Source organism: Canis lupus, chromosome 20 (assembly GCF_048164855.1).
Source record: "Canis lupus baileyi chromosome 20, mCanLup2.hap1, whole genome shotgun sequence".
Classification (NCBI taxonomy): domain Eukaryota; kingdom Metazoa; phylum Chordata; class Mammalia; order Carnivora; family Canidae; genus Canis; species Canis lupus.
Window position 1 is genome coordinate 45842986 of NC_132857.1, and position 17214 is coordinate 45860199.

General features: G+C 35.7%; 1 protein-coding gene across 2 annotated transcripts in view; it reads left to right on the plus strand.

Moving 5' to 3' along the window:
• Positions 1 to 17214, plus strand: part of HNMT (histamine N-methyltransferase) — a 51731-nt gene that overhangs the window by 25372 nt on the left and 9145 nt on the right. For both annotated transcript variants that reach the window (XM_072789055.1, XM_072789053.1), the window contains 3 exons: positions 7811 to 7918; positions 8953 to 9083; positions 11489 to 11582. In XM_072789055.1, coding sequence (XP_072645156.1) covers positions 7811 to 7918; positions 8953 to 9083; positions 11489 to 11582 — 333 coding nt within the window. The remainder of the gene's footprint in view (positions 1 to 7810; positions 7919 to 8952; positions 9084 to 11488; positions 11583 to 17214) is intronic.

Below are 17214 nucleotides of genomic sequence, written 5' to 3' on the forward strand. Positions count from 1 at the left end.
AAAAAGAGAAATTAAGAGAACAATCCCATTTACAATTGTACCAAATATAATAAGATATCTAGGAATAAACCAAACCAAAGAGGTAAAAGGCCTGTGCTCTGAAAAGTATAAAATACTGATGAAAGAAAATTGAAGGCAACACAAAGAAATGGAATACATTCCATGCTCATGGGTTTGAAGAAAAAATATTGTTAAAATGTCCATAGTACCCAAAGCAATCTACACATTTAATGCAATCCCTTTTAATATACCAACATTATTTTTCAAACTAGAAAAAACAATTCTGAAATTTGGATGGAATCATAAAAGACCCCAAATAGCCAAAGCAAGCTTTAAAGAGCAAAGCAAAGTTGAAGGCATCACAATTCTAGACTTCAATTTATATTACAAAGCACAGTGATCAAAACAGTATGGTACTGGTACAAAAACAGACTCATAGACCAGTGGAATAGAATAGAGAGCCCAAAACTAAACCTACACGTACATGGCTAATTAATCTACAACAAAGGAGGCAAGAATATGCAATGGGGAAAAGACAGTCTCTCAACTAAATGGTGGTGGACAAACTGGACAACTGAATTCAAAATGGATTAAAAGCCTAAATGTGACATCTGAAATCCTAAAATTCCTAGACCAACACATTGGCAATAATCTCTTTGACATTGGCCTTAGGAACATTTTTCTGGATCTATGTCCTTAGGCAAGGGAAACAAAAGTAAAAATAACCAAAACAAAAAACTTCTGCACAGTGAAAGAAACAATCAACAAAACAAAAAGGGAACCTACTGAATGGGACAAGATATTTACAAATCCTATATCTGATGAGTAGCTAATATCCAAAATATAGAAAGAACTCCTAACTCAACACCAAAAAAACCCAAATAATCCAATTAAAAATGAGGATTTGAATGAGATGTCACCTCACACTTGTCAGAATGGCCAGTATCAAAAAAACAAGAAGTAACAAGTGTGGGCAAGGATGTAGAGAAAAAGGAACTTCCATGCACTGTTAGTGGAAATGTATACTTGTGTAGCCATTGTGGGAAACAGTATAGAAGTTCCTCAAAAAATTAAAAATAGAAATACCATAAGGTCCAGTAATTATACTTCTGGGTATTTATCCAAAGAAAACAAAAATACTAACTTGAAAAAATATATGCATCTCTGTTTTCATTGCAGCATTATTTACAGTAGTGAAGATCTGGATGCAACCTAACTGTCTGTCAATTGATGAGTGAATAAGGAAGATGTGGTACACATGCGTGTGCACACACACAGGAATATTACTCAACAATAAAAGAGAATGAAATATTGCCATTTGCAATGAGGGGATGGACTTAGAGTGTATTATGCCAAGTGAAATAAGTCAGTCAGAGAAAGACAAATACTGTATCATTTCACTTATAAGTAGAATCTAAAAAAATAAAACAAATCAGCAGAAACAGACCCCTATAGAGAACAAATTGGTGGTTGCCAGAGAGGAGGTGAATAGATGAAGGTGAGTGGGAGGTACAGGATTCCAATTCTGGAATGAAAAAGTCACAGGAATGAAAGATTTAAAAAAGAGTGTGTGTGTGAAAAACAACCTATAATTCCAATACCCAAGGTAACCAATGATTGTAAATTGGTGCATATCTTTCTAGACACTATAAATAGAAACGAAATACTCTACAACAGTTTGACATATTTGGATTTTCCCAACTTTGCTCAAGTTTCACACATTAACCAACTGAGATAGTTACATCATAAAATGCACAGACACCAAAAGAAGGATAGTATATTGAAATAGAGCTGTTTAATCATTATAATTTTTCCATTTGTCACAGGAAACTGCAGATTTTGTTCCAAAACTTTAAGGGGAAACACATATTAAGGCTCTAGTTAACCCAAAAAACTATTGGCAATTATGTAGCTGAAGGCTTAGGATGTTAAATATAAGTACTCTACCGTTGTCAGAATTATGATCAAGCAATGACTAATGAGAGATCATATGTAAAAGAAGACTGACTTTGAGATAAACAAGTATTGCCTTCTCCTTAAATGCTATTTTCTTGGATCTCAAAGGTAGAATTCCCAGGAGGCTTTGCAACATACAATAAAAGTCCTGGTTTCCACATTCCTTTTGTTTACCCCCTGAGAATTTGCTGAGAATTTCTGAATTATTTGATTGATTCATTTCAAGTTTACTTTCTCCCATTCCTTTGGCACATTAGTTTGGTTTATGTGCTCTCTAAAAGCATTTATAGGATGCTTAATGTCTGATACTGGAACGCATTCATAATGTTACGGCTCCTACACAGGAGGATTCAGTTGAAAAAGAACAAATGGCCTCCTTCCTTTTTCTTTTGTTTTCTTTTTTCTTTCTTTCTTTCTTTCTTTCTTTCTTTCTTTCTTTCTTTCTTTCTTTCTTCTCTTTCTTTCTCTTTCTTTCCTTTCTTTCTTTCTTCCTTCCTTCCTTCCTTCCTTCCTTCCTTCCTTCCTTCCTTCCTTCCTTCCTTCTTCCTTTCTTTTCTTTTTTTCTTTTCTTTTCTCTTCTTTTCTTTTCTTTCTTTCTTTCTTTTTTTTTTTGAATTTCTTTACTGCTGGCTCAGGTATTACATGCTGTAATAACCCCTCACATGTTTTTCAGTGATTGATGATCAAACTGCTCAGTTGTTCAGTCTAGCATTTTAGAGTCCTTGATACTTTTTAACAAATTCATTGGAATCAAGCCTTTGATAGTGAATAAAAGAAGTGAAGTAAAGCAATAATTTAGGTCAGGGAACACAAGGCTTTATCTGTGTTGCCAACTCCAGTCAATTGATGGGTAGTTTCTGTCTGAAGGATTTTGATGCTACTTCCAAGGTCTGTGGGAAACATTACTACCAAGGTAATGTGTGGAAGAGTTCATGATGTGTGGGAGTTAGGTGATGTAAGGAAGTGAGGGGAGAGGATTCCTGGCAGAGGACAAAACGCATGGAAGAGCATGGTATATGTGGAGGGCAGGGGAGAGAAAGAAGGGTAAAACTGCAAGAAATTCAAGGTTCCTGAAGCCAAAAGTTTCAAAATATGAAGCTGTGAGAGATGAGAATATGAAGCATGTAGGGTTGTCAATGCACAGTTTAGGAGCTTGGACTTTATCTAGTTGATTAGTCAGAAGGTTTTAAGCAGGGAAGTGATGGGCTTGCTTGGCTTAGAGTTTTGAATGATTGTAGTCATGATGGTTTTGGGGGACACAAAGTTCAGATAGAATTTGTAGAGTATTTTCAGGGAATTTTTGCAGTATTCCAAGATATAGATAATATGGGCCTGAACAAGGATTGCTAATAGGAATGGGAAAAAAGTAAAGAAAAATTTAGCAGGAAATTTTACACATGGCTAGAAAAGGAGGAAGAAGCAAGAAGCAAAGCTTGGGAGACTGGATAGGCAGGGAACAGTATAGATGATGTATTAAAAATATATTTATAACTAAATGCTAAGTGTTTAGGCTAGACTATAGGACATAATATTATACAACATCGAACTACCTCTTCATTACTCTCTTTTAGTAGAGGAAGACATTCGTATAAATCATTTTTTAAATGCATGTCTCCTATTTATGAGGGATACTAGAAAGCAAACTATAAAGGGTATGAAACCAAGGAATGTATTATATTTTGGGTGATTTCTACATCTCTCTCTCTCTCTCTCTCTCTCATCTATCACAATAAGAAATAATATAGTCCATTGTAAATAAAAAATATAGCACAGAGAATAAGTGTCTCAAGCACATGGTGGCATTATTGTCAAACCCAGAATCCTTTTAAGAGTTAGAGTTGTAGGGGCAACTAGATGGATCAGTGAGTTGAGCATTGGACCGATTTTGGCTCAGGTCATGATCTCAGCGTCCTGGCACCAAGCCCCATGTTGAGCTCTGGACTCAGCGGGGAGTCTGCTTGAGGATTCTCTCTCCCTCTCCCTCTGCCTCTCCTCCTACTCTCTTATTCTAAGATAAATCAATACACATATTTTTTAAATTAGTGAGAGTTGTAGGGAGTGGGTAAAGAATTAAAATTATTAAAATTTAAAAAATTAAATAATTTATTAAACAGGTTTTTATTATATTGATCAATTTATAAAATATTTTCAAAACTATTTGCAAAAATAAAATTCTAATAATAATATTTGGTTAAAAATTTTTAAAAACTTGGGATAAGAATAAAACCAGACAGGACACCAGAACAACAAGCATAAAATAGAACTATCCCTAGCAAACAGGAAGCATGGTTACTCAATTTATGAAGTCAGAAATGGATTCTATATGTGAATTCCTGGTGAAATAGTTTCATTATCTTCTTTTTTTTTCATTCATTTCTGCTAGATTTGCAGCAGAGAACGCACAGATGGTTTATGCCCACACATTCACTCATACTCTAGAGGTTGTTAGGTAAATCTGTGGTTTCCACGTCTCAACTGCTATTCTAATATTGTACCCTCCATCACTGCCCTAAAAAGAGTGACTGGCTGGCTCTGACTGTAGTAGAATATTTTGCTGGTTGGGAAAGTAATAATATAGTAATATACCCCGGGGCTGTGCTGGATACATTTGACATTTGGGAAGATACAAAATGTTGGGGATCTTTTTCCCCCAGGGGGAAAATTACTGCAACCTTCTGAATTTCAGAATGTTGGATCTGGGACCCTCAGATTTGATGAATATTTTTGTTTATAATATATGTCTAGGTTAGGTTGCCTGGGTGACTCAGGGGGTTAAGTGTCTGACTCGATTTTAGCTTAGGTCATGATCTCAGGGTGATGAGTTCCAGCTTCACACTGGGCTCTGAGCTGGACATGGAGCCTACTTAAGATTCACTCCTTCTCTCTCTTCCTGTCTCTCCCATCCCTGCTCATGCATCATGCACTCTATAAATAAGTTAAATAAGATAGATAGATAGATAGATAGATAGATAGATAGATAGATAGATAGATAGATAGATAAATAAATAAAGCAAGCAAGCAAGCAAGCAAGCAAGCTAGGTTGAAAGAGGCAAGAATAGAATTATTGACCTCTGGTCCTTATGGGCAATCTGGAATCTATTTCTCATTAGTCCACAGCTTTTCTTATCAGCCTTTGGCCTAGTAATTATTATTTTTTATCTTTCAAAAATAGTTACTGCAGAGAAGGAAAAAAATACTCCTTATGCCCTTTTAGTATTCGGTTTCTAGAAGAACACTTTATTTATTTTTTTTTCTTTTTTTTTTTTAATTTATTTTTTATTGGTGTGGAAGGAGCCTCGGTGTCCAACGAAAGATGAATGGATAAAGAAGATGTGGTTTATGTATACAATGGAATATTACTCAGCTATTAGAAATGACAAATACCCACCATTTGCTTCTACGTGGATGGAACTGGAGGGTATTATGCTGAGTGAAGTAAGTCAGTCGGAGAAGGACGAACAAACACTTTAGAATCAGAAAAATGTGCTTTAAACTTTAGGCATATTAATATCTCCTGAGTGTCAAATTACTCGAATCACCTTATCCAGTTAGAAAAATATTGTAGAGTTTGTGATAACATTGTGGTCAGGATTAAGTGAGACAATCTAAGTAAAGTGCCTAGCACAGTGTTTGACAAACAGTAGATGACCAATAATTGGCAGCTATAATTATTACAGAAGGTATAAAAGGTTTCCTGTTGGTGAGGCCAGATAATTGTCACATAATCTCCTTTATTCTCCATTTCAGCCTCCTTCCCACTCCTTCCTCTCCCTACCCTTACCAGCTCTACTCCAGTACTTGGGACTCTCATGATGCTGTTTGCCCTTTTTTCTAGTTTAACATCTTTTGTTTCCAAATTATCTTCCTTATTTCCTTTCTTCCAGACCTTCTAGTCTTATGACTTCTACTTTGGTTGCCTGCCATATCTAACCTTGTAGAGGCTCTGTTAATGTCATTTATGCCAAAATGTTAAAGACTAATATCATTTTCATAGGCTAGTTTTGCCAGCACATACATCTATTTTAGTAAAGATCAACTTCATAACCTTAGAGAATAAAAATGTGGAACTTACATTGGAGACATCAGCAATAGACACAGAGGAGATATTTTCAAAGAGAGGCACTCAGTCATAATAACAACAAAAACTAATGAACAGCTTCCATTTAATGGGTGTCTATTTTACACTGAGTTTTATTTTTTTTTACACTGAGTTTTATATGCCTTGCTTCACCGAACCCTCACAATTAATAAATTAAGTACAATCATTATTGCTATTTTTATGATGAGGGAAATACAGTGTGGAGAGGCAAAATGAATTGTTGAAAGTTATATACACCTAGTAAGTGGGAAAGACAGGTTTGGAATGCAAGTCCATCAAGCTTATTGCCATCTCTCTCATGCAATCACTTACAGGCTAAATTTTCATCAGGGTAGGTATCTCCGTGCTCTTCCTATCATTACTTGCTGGAGCCTAGTGCATGCAATTAATAGTTGGTGCATGAATTAATGAATAAATATCTATTCTGTCACAACCCCCTCTCTATTTTACCTCACTGGAATCAACTTTTGCTTGGAGACCTTACCTTATCAAATATTCCAAAATTCTGAACTGCCAGTAGTCCATGTATACCATTGTTTCCTGACCTTGTCTCTATCTTGCTGTCTTATCTATAGACCTTGCAATTCCTCATTTTCCCAAAAGTCTCTGAGCTAAGTTCCACTTACCTCAAGAATTCAGGAGTGGTCTCCCTCCATAAGGCTTTCCATTTCTCTCACTTCTTCTCCTATCCTCTTCCTCACTGTCTCCGTTCCTCTTCCCATCATGGCCCAACCCAACAGGGTTCTTTCCATGCCTGTGTCTCCCACTAGATCATGATGTATTTTAAGGTCGATGTCTGTCATATTTTTTTTATCTTTTATTTTGTACCTAACATATTTTCTTTATATGCTTCTGGCCTAGCCTAGTTTATCAATTTGAAGGTACTTTTTGTCATATTTTAATATCTATGAATTCAGGATACACCTTCAGGTGATGGAATCTTTTTTTTTATTTATTTTTTATTGGTGTTCAATTTACTAACATACAGAATAACCCCCAGTGCCCGTCACCCATTCACTCCCACCCCCCGCCCTCCTCCCCTTCCCCCACCCCTAGTTTGTTTCCCAGAGTTAGCAGTCTTTACGTTCTGTCTCCCTTTCTGATATTTCCCACACATTTCTTCTCCCTTCCCTTATATTCCCTTTCACTATTATTTATATTCCCCAAATGAATGAGAACATATAATGTTTGTCCTTCTCCGATTGACTTACTTCACTCAGCATAATACCCTCCAGTTCCATCCACGTTGAAGCAAATGGTGGGTATTTGTCATTTCTAATGGCTGAGTAATATTCCATTGTATACATAGACCACATCTTCTTTATCCATTCATCTTTCGTTGGACACCGAGGCTCCTTCCACAGTTTGGCTATTGTGGCCATTGCTGCTATAAACTGATGGAATCTTAAAATTATAATTGACAGTGTTTTCTCTGACCTAGTGATAAAAAAGAAGAGTTGATTGAGTCCTATAACCAATGGCATCTTAGATTTAACATAATACAGTCATAGATAATAAATAAAGGTTATATAAATGAAGAAAGGAATAGCAACACAGCCCTGCTCAATTCATATTATTATTCCTACTTATAATCTAGCTGTTCTGCATCATAGACAATGTGACAGGGCAACAGTTGAGCATTATTCTTTATGTTGGGTTTTCCTAGTACAAGTAAGACATAATACACTACCTCAAATTATTCTTAATCATTTCTTTCTGGGTTTACAATATATGTTCCATATGCTTGTCTTCTAGGTGAAATTGATCTTCAAATTCTTTCCAAACTGCAGACTCAATATCCAGGAATTCATATCAACAATGAAGTTGTTGAGCCAAGTGCTGAGCAAATTGCCAAGTACAAAGGTACCTGTAAGCCATGGTGCTCTACATCAAATCCTATCCTGAAAGGCTTATCAACCCAAATTTGTCCCCTTAGTCATTAACAACACAGTTACTGTGGTATGTTCTTTGTAAGCTTATTGGGAGAAGAACATATTTAATTTGTTTTCTTGGCAGACATGACTAACACCTCAGAAATACGAACAGTGAATAATTAGATTTCTTTTTTTACTGACTCCTTTTATTCCCTGGTTATCAACTATTATTTTTGATGTTTATTCTTAGAGACAGTCATTAATTCATTCAGAAATATTTAAACAGAATCCTTGCTCTTAAAGAGTGTGTTTAATGGATTGTAGCAGAAGTCATTAAACTTCTCTGAAAAAAACACACACAGTAAATACTTTAGACATAGAAGGCCTCACAATCTCTGTCACAATTAATCAGCTCTATTATTATAGCACCAAGGCAGCCATAGATGATACTGATAAACTGAGTGTTCATATGTTCCAATAAAACTTTATTTGTAAATACCAAAGTTTGAATTTTATATCATTTTCACATATCATGAAATACTATTCATTTGATTTTTTTCAATCATTTTAAAGTGTAACAACATGAGACATGAAAGACAGGCATAAAGTCAGGAAATATAATAGTGCGTTTTTAGTTTGTAGTCTTTTTAGAAATAAGGTGGTGAGCAAGATATAGTCCATGGGCCATGGGTGGCTGACTCCTGGGTTACAGAATCATATCAACTTGTTTTCCAGTGATAAAATTCACCAGTTGATTCCCCATTAATACTGAGATAATGTAACCTATGTCTGATCAGCATTCTCATAATTATTTCTTATTGATTCTTTCTTTTACCTCTAATTTCATTTAATACTAGAAAAAATCAGGGTGAACTCTCTGGTTTTACAGAGCTACATAAAAAAGAAAAATGTGCTTTATATCTGTTATGTATATAACATTGATTGCATTAAAATTCGAAATGGAAATGGATTCTGCATTTGCAATTAAAATTGATGGTGTGCCATCTCTTTTCTGTATTTTAGAGCTTGTAGCCAAGACATCAAACCTCGAGAACATAAAGTTTGCTTGGCATAAGGAGACATCATCTGAATATCAAAATAGAATCAGAGAGAAAAAAGAATTTCAGAAGTGGGACTTTATTCATATGATTCAGGTAAGAAATATTTATAGTTATATATTCTCAGAAAGGAGGTTTTTTTTCAGAAGTATGTATGAAGAATGCCTGATATTCTACCTTTAGGAAGAAAACTGAAAATCTGATTTCTGATTTTACAAGTGAGCATTATCTACAGAAACTGAGGATAAATATGTTGATAGTACTGGGATAGTCTCTGTAAAATTAAAAAAGCCAGTTCTTTATACTCAAACACCTTTAGAGTTATTGATATTTTTTCAATATTGGCTTAATCAATTTTTGTAGGATTGGAAGTTCATAGATAGATTTGAGGACAGTTGAGTGTGACATATCCTACCTAGCACAGCGCTCCAGTAGCTCTAATGGTATGGATGTACCAATGTCCTGGAGTTTCTCTGAATCCTCTTGCTTTTCCCTTCTGTTGATGACCTGGCTAGTGTGCATGTGACAGAAGGTCAGGTTAGATAATTTCTTAGGTCAATAAAATTTTACTTATGTCAGTCAGTCACTCAGTAGGAATTTATTTCCGTGATCCAGCACTGATGGTGTATTTCTTAGAAATACAGTAGAGTATTTCTTAGAAAGGCAGTGACTATTCATTAGGTGTTATAGGGATGGATATCTGAGAATCACTGATATTTCTGGATAGCATATGGGTGTATAGATCTTGGGTACTGGCTGCCATTAGAAAATATGCATATTTTAGAAATATCAATATTAACAGTAAGAGACTTCTATAGTCCATAAGCACAGTCATTCCAAAGGAATAAACTTATAAGAAATCAAAGGAAGAAATGACTCTAACATTAGAATATCCAAGTGATCCTATATCTCTGCTCTACTAGTGACAGAATAATTTACTTATGAAGGAGTACTTAAATTGTCCAGCAAGCCTACAGTGTTTCTCAATTAGACTTGCTCTCCTCTTTCCTCACATAACTATTTCATACCTCTCTTTCTCTCTCCTTACACCTCCTGTAACCCCTCCCCCACCACTCATTTCCAACTAGTAACCTGACTTTATACTGTATAGCAAAGAGGAATCATCAGATAGAAAGTCATCTTTCACCCTCCAAATTTATAAGCACAGCTGTATCTGTAACCACCATCTCTTTTGTCTTATTACAGAAGCCTCCTTTTATTGAAAACTAATCCCTCCACTTGTGCTCTAGATCCCATTCTTTTTCTCCCTTCTTTCTTAGAGCAATTCTGTTTCCTCTGCTTTATTACTCTATTCCTCTTTCTTCCTCCCTGTCTATTCTGCATTTTTCCCATATTATGTCTTTGTCTCTTCATTGTTCTTTATAGTCTTAATATTCTCATGACATTCTTTCAACTTAATGTTCACAGTCAACTTCAGAGAATTTGTGTCTATCAGATCAAATTTCAGAGCATCTGTTATGGCCCACCTCCTCTTTTTTAGCCAGATCACATCATAGATTATTAGCCATTTTATGGATTATGTATCTGGGTATCTATCCCTGTCATGAACAGCAGGGAGTGACATGATACTAAATATGGCCCTGAAGCAGCATAGGCCATATGCAGGTCCATTTTATTTCATTCATTCATGTGAGAGGAGCATAATTTAAGTTGTACTTGCTTTATGCAACAAATTGTATCATGGGCATCTACCTAGAATATTGAATTCTTGCCCAAGAGAGATGGAGATAAGATATAAGAAGTTAAGTATCTGTGAGGGTAGATTCCAGGAATGCAAGCCTTTTGGGAAAAATTTCTACTGGCAATGTATAATTCTTAGCTCTACCTGTATTGAGTGGAAAGGCCTCCCCCTGAATTCAGAGATGTTCCAGAGTTATTAAAAGGGGGTGATTTCGAAAAAAAAATAAAAGGGTGGGTTGACCCCTAGAACCTTGTGACCAAGCATGTAACCTCATGCTTTATTCAGTCCATTTTCCTAGAGAATCTGTCAACATCAAAGCCTGACATATTTTCTGTGATTTAAAGAAAGCATCTGTGAGCATATGGTAAAGCTAGTGCAAAGGGCTTAATTTTAAAGCAACGTTCCATGAAATGGGGTCTGTTTTTACAGTGCCAGTACCATCTTCTTCCAGAAGAACTATAATTCACAAAATATAGAGTAAGCATAGAATCAATACCCCAATGTGGACTGGAGACTAAGTATCTCCAGCTATAAATGTCTCTATTATTGAAGCCAGAAAGAGTAAATTTAAAACTATTTGGCAGTAATTGAGCATATAACATAGTTTTCCTTTTTCCCAGATATTTTATCACATTATTATTTCTTTCTCTATATAACATCTTTAATTTTTAAATTCTAAAAATGTTTTGTTGAGTAAAAATCTCAATTTGAAAATCAAACTTTCTAATAAGTATCTAGCCCAATTAACAAAGACATTGACATAGAAAAGCATCTAATTTTTCTTTTTCTTCATTTCTAGATGCTGTATTATGTAAAAGATATCCCAGCTACCCTGAAATTCTTCCATAGTCTCTTAGCTACCAATGCTAAGATGCTCATTATTCTTGTGTCAGGTAAATTATTTACATTCACTCTGAATTTTAAAACAGTAATAGTGCATATGTGCTCAGATACATGTGTTTGAAGGCAGCTGCTATATTTTGTCTTCATTATGAAATTCTTGACTTGGCTTCTGATCGTAGTCAATTAATTAACACAGTATTAGGAAAGTCCTTCACAATGGCTATCAATTTAGGGAGTCTAGTGGAATTAAATGTCTATATACTCCTTTCTCTTGGGAAATTTCATATTTGTTGTCTATATATAAATCCTTTTCTCAATAACATAGAGCAAATACCGCTAATAGGATTTATTTTTAATGAGACCAAAAATAGTAAATATTTCTATTTACCTCCATTTTGTTTCTGGAATGTCTCTTTCCTTTCTCTGATGTTTATTAATACATAAATAAAGGTATAAATATTTGGGAAGCTTTCATGTTTGATTAATTTGCATTTCTAGAGCCATTATCAATATTGTTCATGATAGATTTTCTCAAATAATTACCAAAAATTATTATTTTGCTTTATGTTACTCTCTTTTTTCCAAAGACAGCATTTGATGTCATGTTGCTTCCAGTATATAATAAGTACCACTTAGAGAATGTAAGCAAACATGTTAATCAATGAAACACTGGCATTGTTGAGTTCATTAATTCATCACTTCTTTCATTCAGCAATCTTCATGGATTGTTTACACAGTGCTAGGCAGATTAATTCTAGATATACAACAGCTCTATCTTCCTAAGCTTATAGCATACTCCATACTCAAAACTATAAATCACAAAATTCATTAACTCTTAAGTATGAGGAATGACTTCAAGGATGGCAAACAAGGTTGTTGCCTGTAATACAAGGTTTGGACTCATGCGGGAGTTTTGCACATGAGAGATCCTGTATACAACATTTCCCCCAAGGGACATTTTGATACACTATTTTTATCTCTGGTTAATTAAAAATACTCATTTATCTGGAAAAATTCTGTCTTCCCATTTAGAAGGGCTTATGTATACTAGACGCTTGCTACTAGCCTCTATCTAAATTAAAACACTTAGGTGAAGCCATTGTACTACATTTGGGAATACAAAGGGAAACTTGGTTGTCACCAGTGAGGACACTCTATTCTTGATAATCTGTATCAATAATAAAGAAAAAGTGTTACAGATAGAACTAATTCATCCAGAAGTCATGTGTGTTTGATTTTAGGATATGTTTCATATCCATAGAAGATCCACTCTTATTTATATTTGGTCTATCCTTTTTTTTTTTAAGATTTTATTTATTTATCCATGAGACACAGAGAGAGAGAGGCAGAGACATAGGCGGAGGGAGAAACAGGCTCCATGCCTGGAGCCTGATGTGGGACTCGATCCCAAGACCCGGGGATCACAACCTGAGCCAAAGGCAGATGCTCAACCACTGAGCCACTCAGGTGACCCTGTTTGGTCTATTCTTAAATATTTTCAGAAGTTAAGTATTTCAGTGTCAGAAAGCAGTTTTCTATGAGTATATTTCTACCAATAGGAAAAAGTCAGCCCAAGGTTAAGAAAGCGGTGTAAGTAGTTATAAACAACTGATAATCGACTAAGTGCCCTTATGAGTACAGTATTCTGTTGGCTATTTCATGAATACATTAATACAATCCGTGGCTCATTGGCATCAAGAAATGTGCAAACCAAAATAGGTGCAGTGAAATATATGATGATATAATGCATGCAACAGGAATGCTGAGGCACTTCTAGCTGTGTGAACTTGGTCTATAAGTCTTAGCTTATTCAAGGGCTATTTCTAGATAATCATACCTACATTTCATCTATGCATATATATGGTTCATATGTACTATGTATTCATTCATTAACACAGAAAAATCAAAGAAAGGGAGAAAAGACTCAAATATCAGCTCTTTCTTCAAAAGTATTTTGAGGAGATCCCTGGGTGGCTCAGTGGTTTAGCGCCTGCCTTCGGCCTAGGGCGTGATCCTAGAGTCCCAGGATTGAGTCCCACGTCAGGCTCCCTGCATGGAGCCTGCTTCTCCCTCTGCCTGTGTCTCTGCCTCTCTCTCTCTCTGTGTCTTTCATGAATAAATAAATAAAATATTTTAAAAAAAGTATTTTGAGGCAAAAGTTATTCAGTCAATGTAGTTTGATGGTGGAAATATTTGCTCACTTTTTCTGTATACAGTAAACCACTCTTTATTACTGTACCCAGCATGGAAGACAGGTATCCCAAAGAAGAAAACATTGTTCATAAACATAGTTCCTACACATAAGAATGCAACAAATAACAGAAGTACAGTTATTAAAGGGATTCTAATGACCCCCTGCCTTTATCACATGCATTTCTTTCTTAGAAGAGATTTGCACAGCTACAAGAGAAATATCATACATATATTTCTTCTTAAAGAACCACTTAGCAAAAGAGAAGATAAATTTAGGTATTTTATTTTGGACTTTCCAATTCTCTCCTGATGTTAAAGTTATAGCTTTATTGCTTCTATCAGAAGAGTTTTAAGTAAATAAATTAAATATATGTAATTAAAAAATAATCAACCTTGTTCAATATAGTCTCCTTTTCAGTAAAGAAAATATTCTACTTGAAAAGGTAAATAAAATTGTCAAATATGTTGATCTTGTCATCAATTTAATATAATCTGAATGACTCCAGATTCCCCAGTCTTAGGGGCTCACTCATAATTCTTACAAATCCAGAAAAGAAAAATGATAGGACCCCTTGTTCCAAGTGACTTGGATCACCCACTCCTTGCCCCCTGACTCCTGAGGATCCTAGGGGTCATGCTTACATGCTCATGATTGTTGCCAACCACTATTTGCTCCAAACTTCTGCTCCTGGTTCAAATTTTGATTTCCTATCTCCAAACCTTGCATGTCCTTCACCTGCCTTTTCTTATCCTCTTCTGCTTTGCTTCAAATGTAAACACAGCCCTACTTCCCTCATTCTCCAAAGCACCATTCTTTGATTTGGGGAGATGGCAAGATTGATGGATGGAAGAACAACAGAAACAGAATTTAGCACAAAGGCCCACAGCCACTCTTTTTCTAGCTGTTCTCCTGCTCATTGGTACCCTTCTCCCTTGCACCTACTCATAACTTCTCCCAGACCTCACCCATATCCTTGTAGCTGACTACTCTTCCTAAGATACCCACTCCTTACTTTCCTCTTGCATCCTTTTTGTTACATGGTGCAGTTTAATGCCCTTTTGCTCTATCTCTCTCACCTGGATAAACCTGTGCACCTATAAACCTGTCTTAACCATAGAATATATCTCTAGGATAAACTGTATTGTCCCTCAGTGTATGGAAGTGGCTGTAGTATCTTTTTTAAAAAAAAATAACAATAACTTCTTTGTTGCATGAACCAAGGCAATACAAATATATGAGTCAGCTTTTAGAAAAATAGATAATGGCCAGTTTCCAATAGTGAAAGCAAATTTAATCACAAGAAATTTGCAATCAAATTTGCCTTATATTCTTGTCAATTAACATGTATAGGATTGATCCACATTTTTATTGGTGATTTTTTCATTTGATGATATCGCTTCAAATCCCTATCCACTCAGACCAATCTATAGATAGCAACCAAGTTTGAGAATGCTCGCTGGGTCACATGAGGTGCCTGAACAACTTCCCCCTTCACCTCTGTATAAAAGCCATTGCTCTAACCTGCCTTCTTGGCCCAAACTATAATTCTTGAAACCATCTTCTCCGTATTTGACTCATGAAAACATTCCTTAAGCTTGAATATTGCCTTAAAATTTGGAACACATACGTCAAAATGGTTCACAGTAAGTTATGTTATTATCAAGACTTTTGTAGTCACTTTCTTTTTTTTTTCTTTTAAAGATCTTATTTATTTATTCATGAGAGACACAGAGAGAAGGCAGAGACATAGGGAGAGAGAGAAGCAGGCTCCATGCAGGGAGCTCGATGTGGGACTCGATCATGGAACTTCAGGATCACACCCTGAGCCGAAGGCAGACACACTCAACCCCTGAGCTGCCCAGGCATCCCTGCAGTCACTTTCTGAGTGGAATTTGCTTCATAATTACCTAGAAGTGAAGAAACCTGTTTAAGAAGAAGCCTTTGCTTTAAGGCAGTATTGTCATCCACAGCTACACTTCAATGCAGAAAATTGGGTGCTCATTGTAGACAATTAAGACAAGCCTAGAACTAGTTACTAAATTAAATTACCAAGAACACTTATCTAGCTAATATCTAGGCAGATAATGGTATGTCTTACTCTAAAGAGTTATCTTAAATATGCCACATGAGTAAGACTATTTCTTGTCCATCTCAGACACTGATCTATTAACAAGTTATTACTCTGAATAGACTGAATTACTGTTATTTGAGTACCATGTGGACACTCACTTTTGCAATTTATTAGTCATAGTATAAGGAAATATGGGATCAGTTTCTAGAATTATGCAGAGACCTAGGTTGGCTATATATTCCATATGTAGCATGTGTGTTCAGCTATACTGAAAACAGTACACAGCCTGTACTATCAGTCCCATACTGGCTGCACAGGGGATAGCTATTGTGTAGATTTGGTTCATTCAGCTTTTCTTGAGCTTCTACAGTCAGTCACTGCTAGGCTCTGAAGGATGCAGACTACTACTTTTCCTCTGCCTTTGAAGGGCTCTTATGTAAACCACTTGGAGCAGTGTGCTAAGTTTCTTGTCAGAGGCACATGAGATGTTTAGGAGAGCTCCTTGAGAGCAGAAGTTCTACTTTTTATCTCTTTGGCAGCTGGAGTACACTTAATAGATATTTGAATTGAACTGAATAAGTTATTCTTTAATAATTTATTATATCTGCCTTATAATATTTTACTAGTTCTGAATGTCTGTCTAAAAAAAGAGACCAGGGCAGCCCTGGTGGCTCAGCGGTTTAGCACTGCCTTCAGCCCAGGGCCTGATCCTGAAGACCCGGGATCAAGGCCCATGTCGGGCTCCCTGCATGGAGCCTGCTTCTCCCTCTGCCTGTGTCTCTGCCTCACTCTCTCTCTCTCTGTCTCTCATGAATAAACAAAATCTTAAAAAATAAAAATAAAAAAATAAAAATAAATAAAAAAAGAGATCATGTTTTGGCTAAAATTTACTACATGATGGCATGGAATCATTCTGGAGATTTGAAGGTAGATTTAATAAACAGGAGTAAAAGATTCAATATAGAAGATACACATATACACTAGAGCACTCACTGGAACAGGCAGAGAAGACTGATGAAGGGTGGGCAAGTGAAACTCATTAGGAAAAGAAAGACATTGAATTCAGAATTAAATGACAGCATTTACTGTTAGAATACATGTTGCTTGAGGGAAGAGAGACTTCTCTGTGATCATAAGTATCACTTACAGAACTAGCCCAGCTCAGTAAATATTCATTTAATTAGAACAAGCAGAAGTTCCTGATTATATAAAGATAAAAGATTTGATTTGGGGATGAAAAGGAAGAGAAATAAAGACAAAGAGGTAGATTTTTAAAATGAGTTATTCTCACACTAAAATGATATCAGTAGCAGCATGCTTTTCTAAAAATGCAGTAGCCAGGCATTAGTTTTGAGAGTTGCTAGTTAAAATGCAACTTTTCTAGTTAAGGGGGTTTAGCCAGAGGAGACCATAGTTT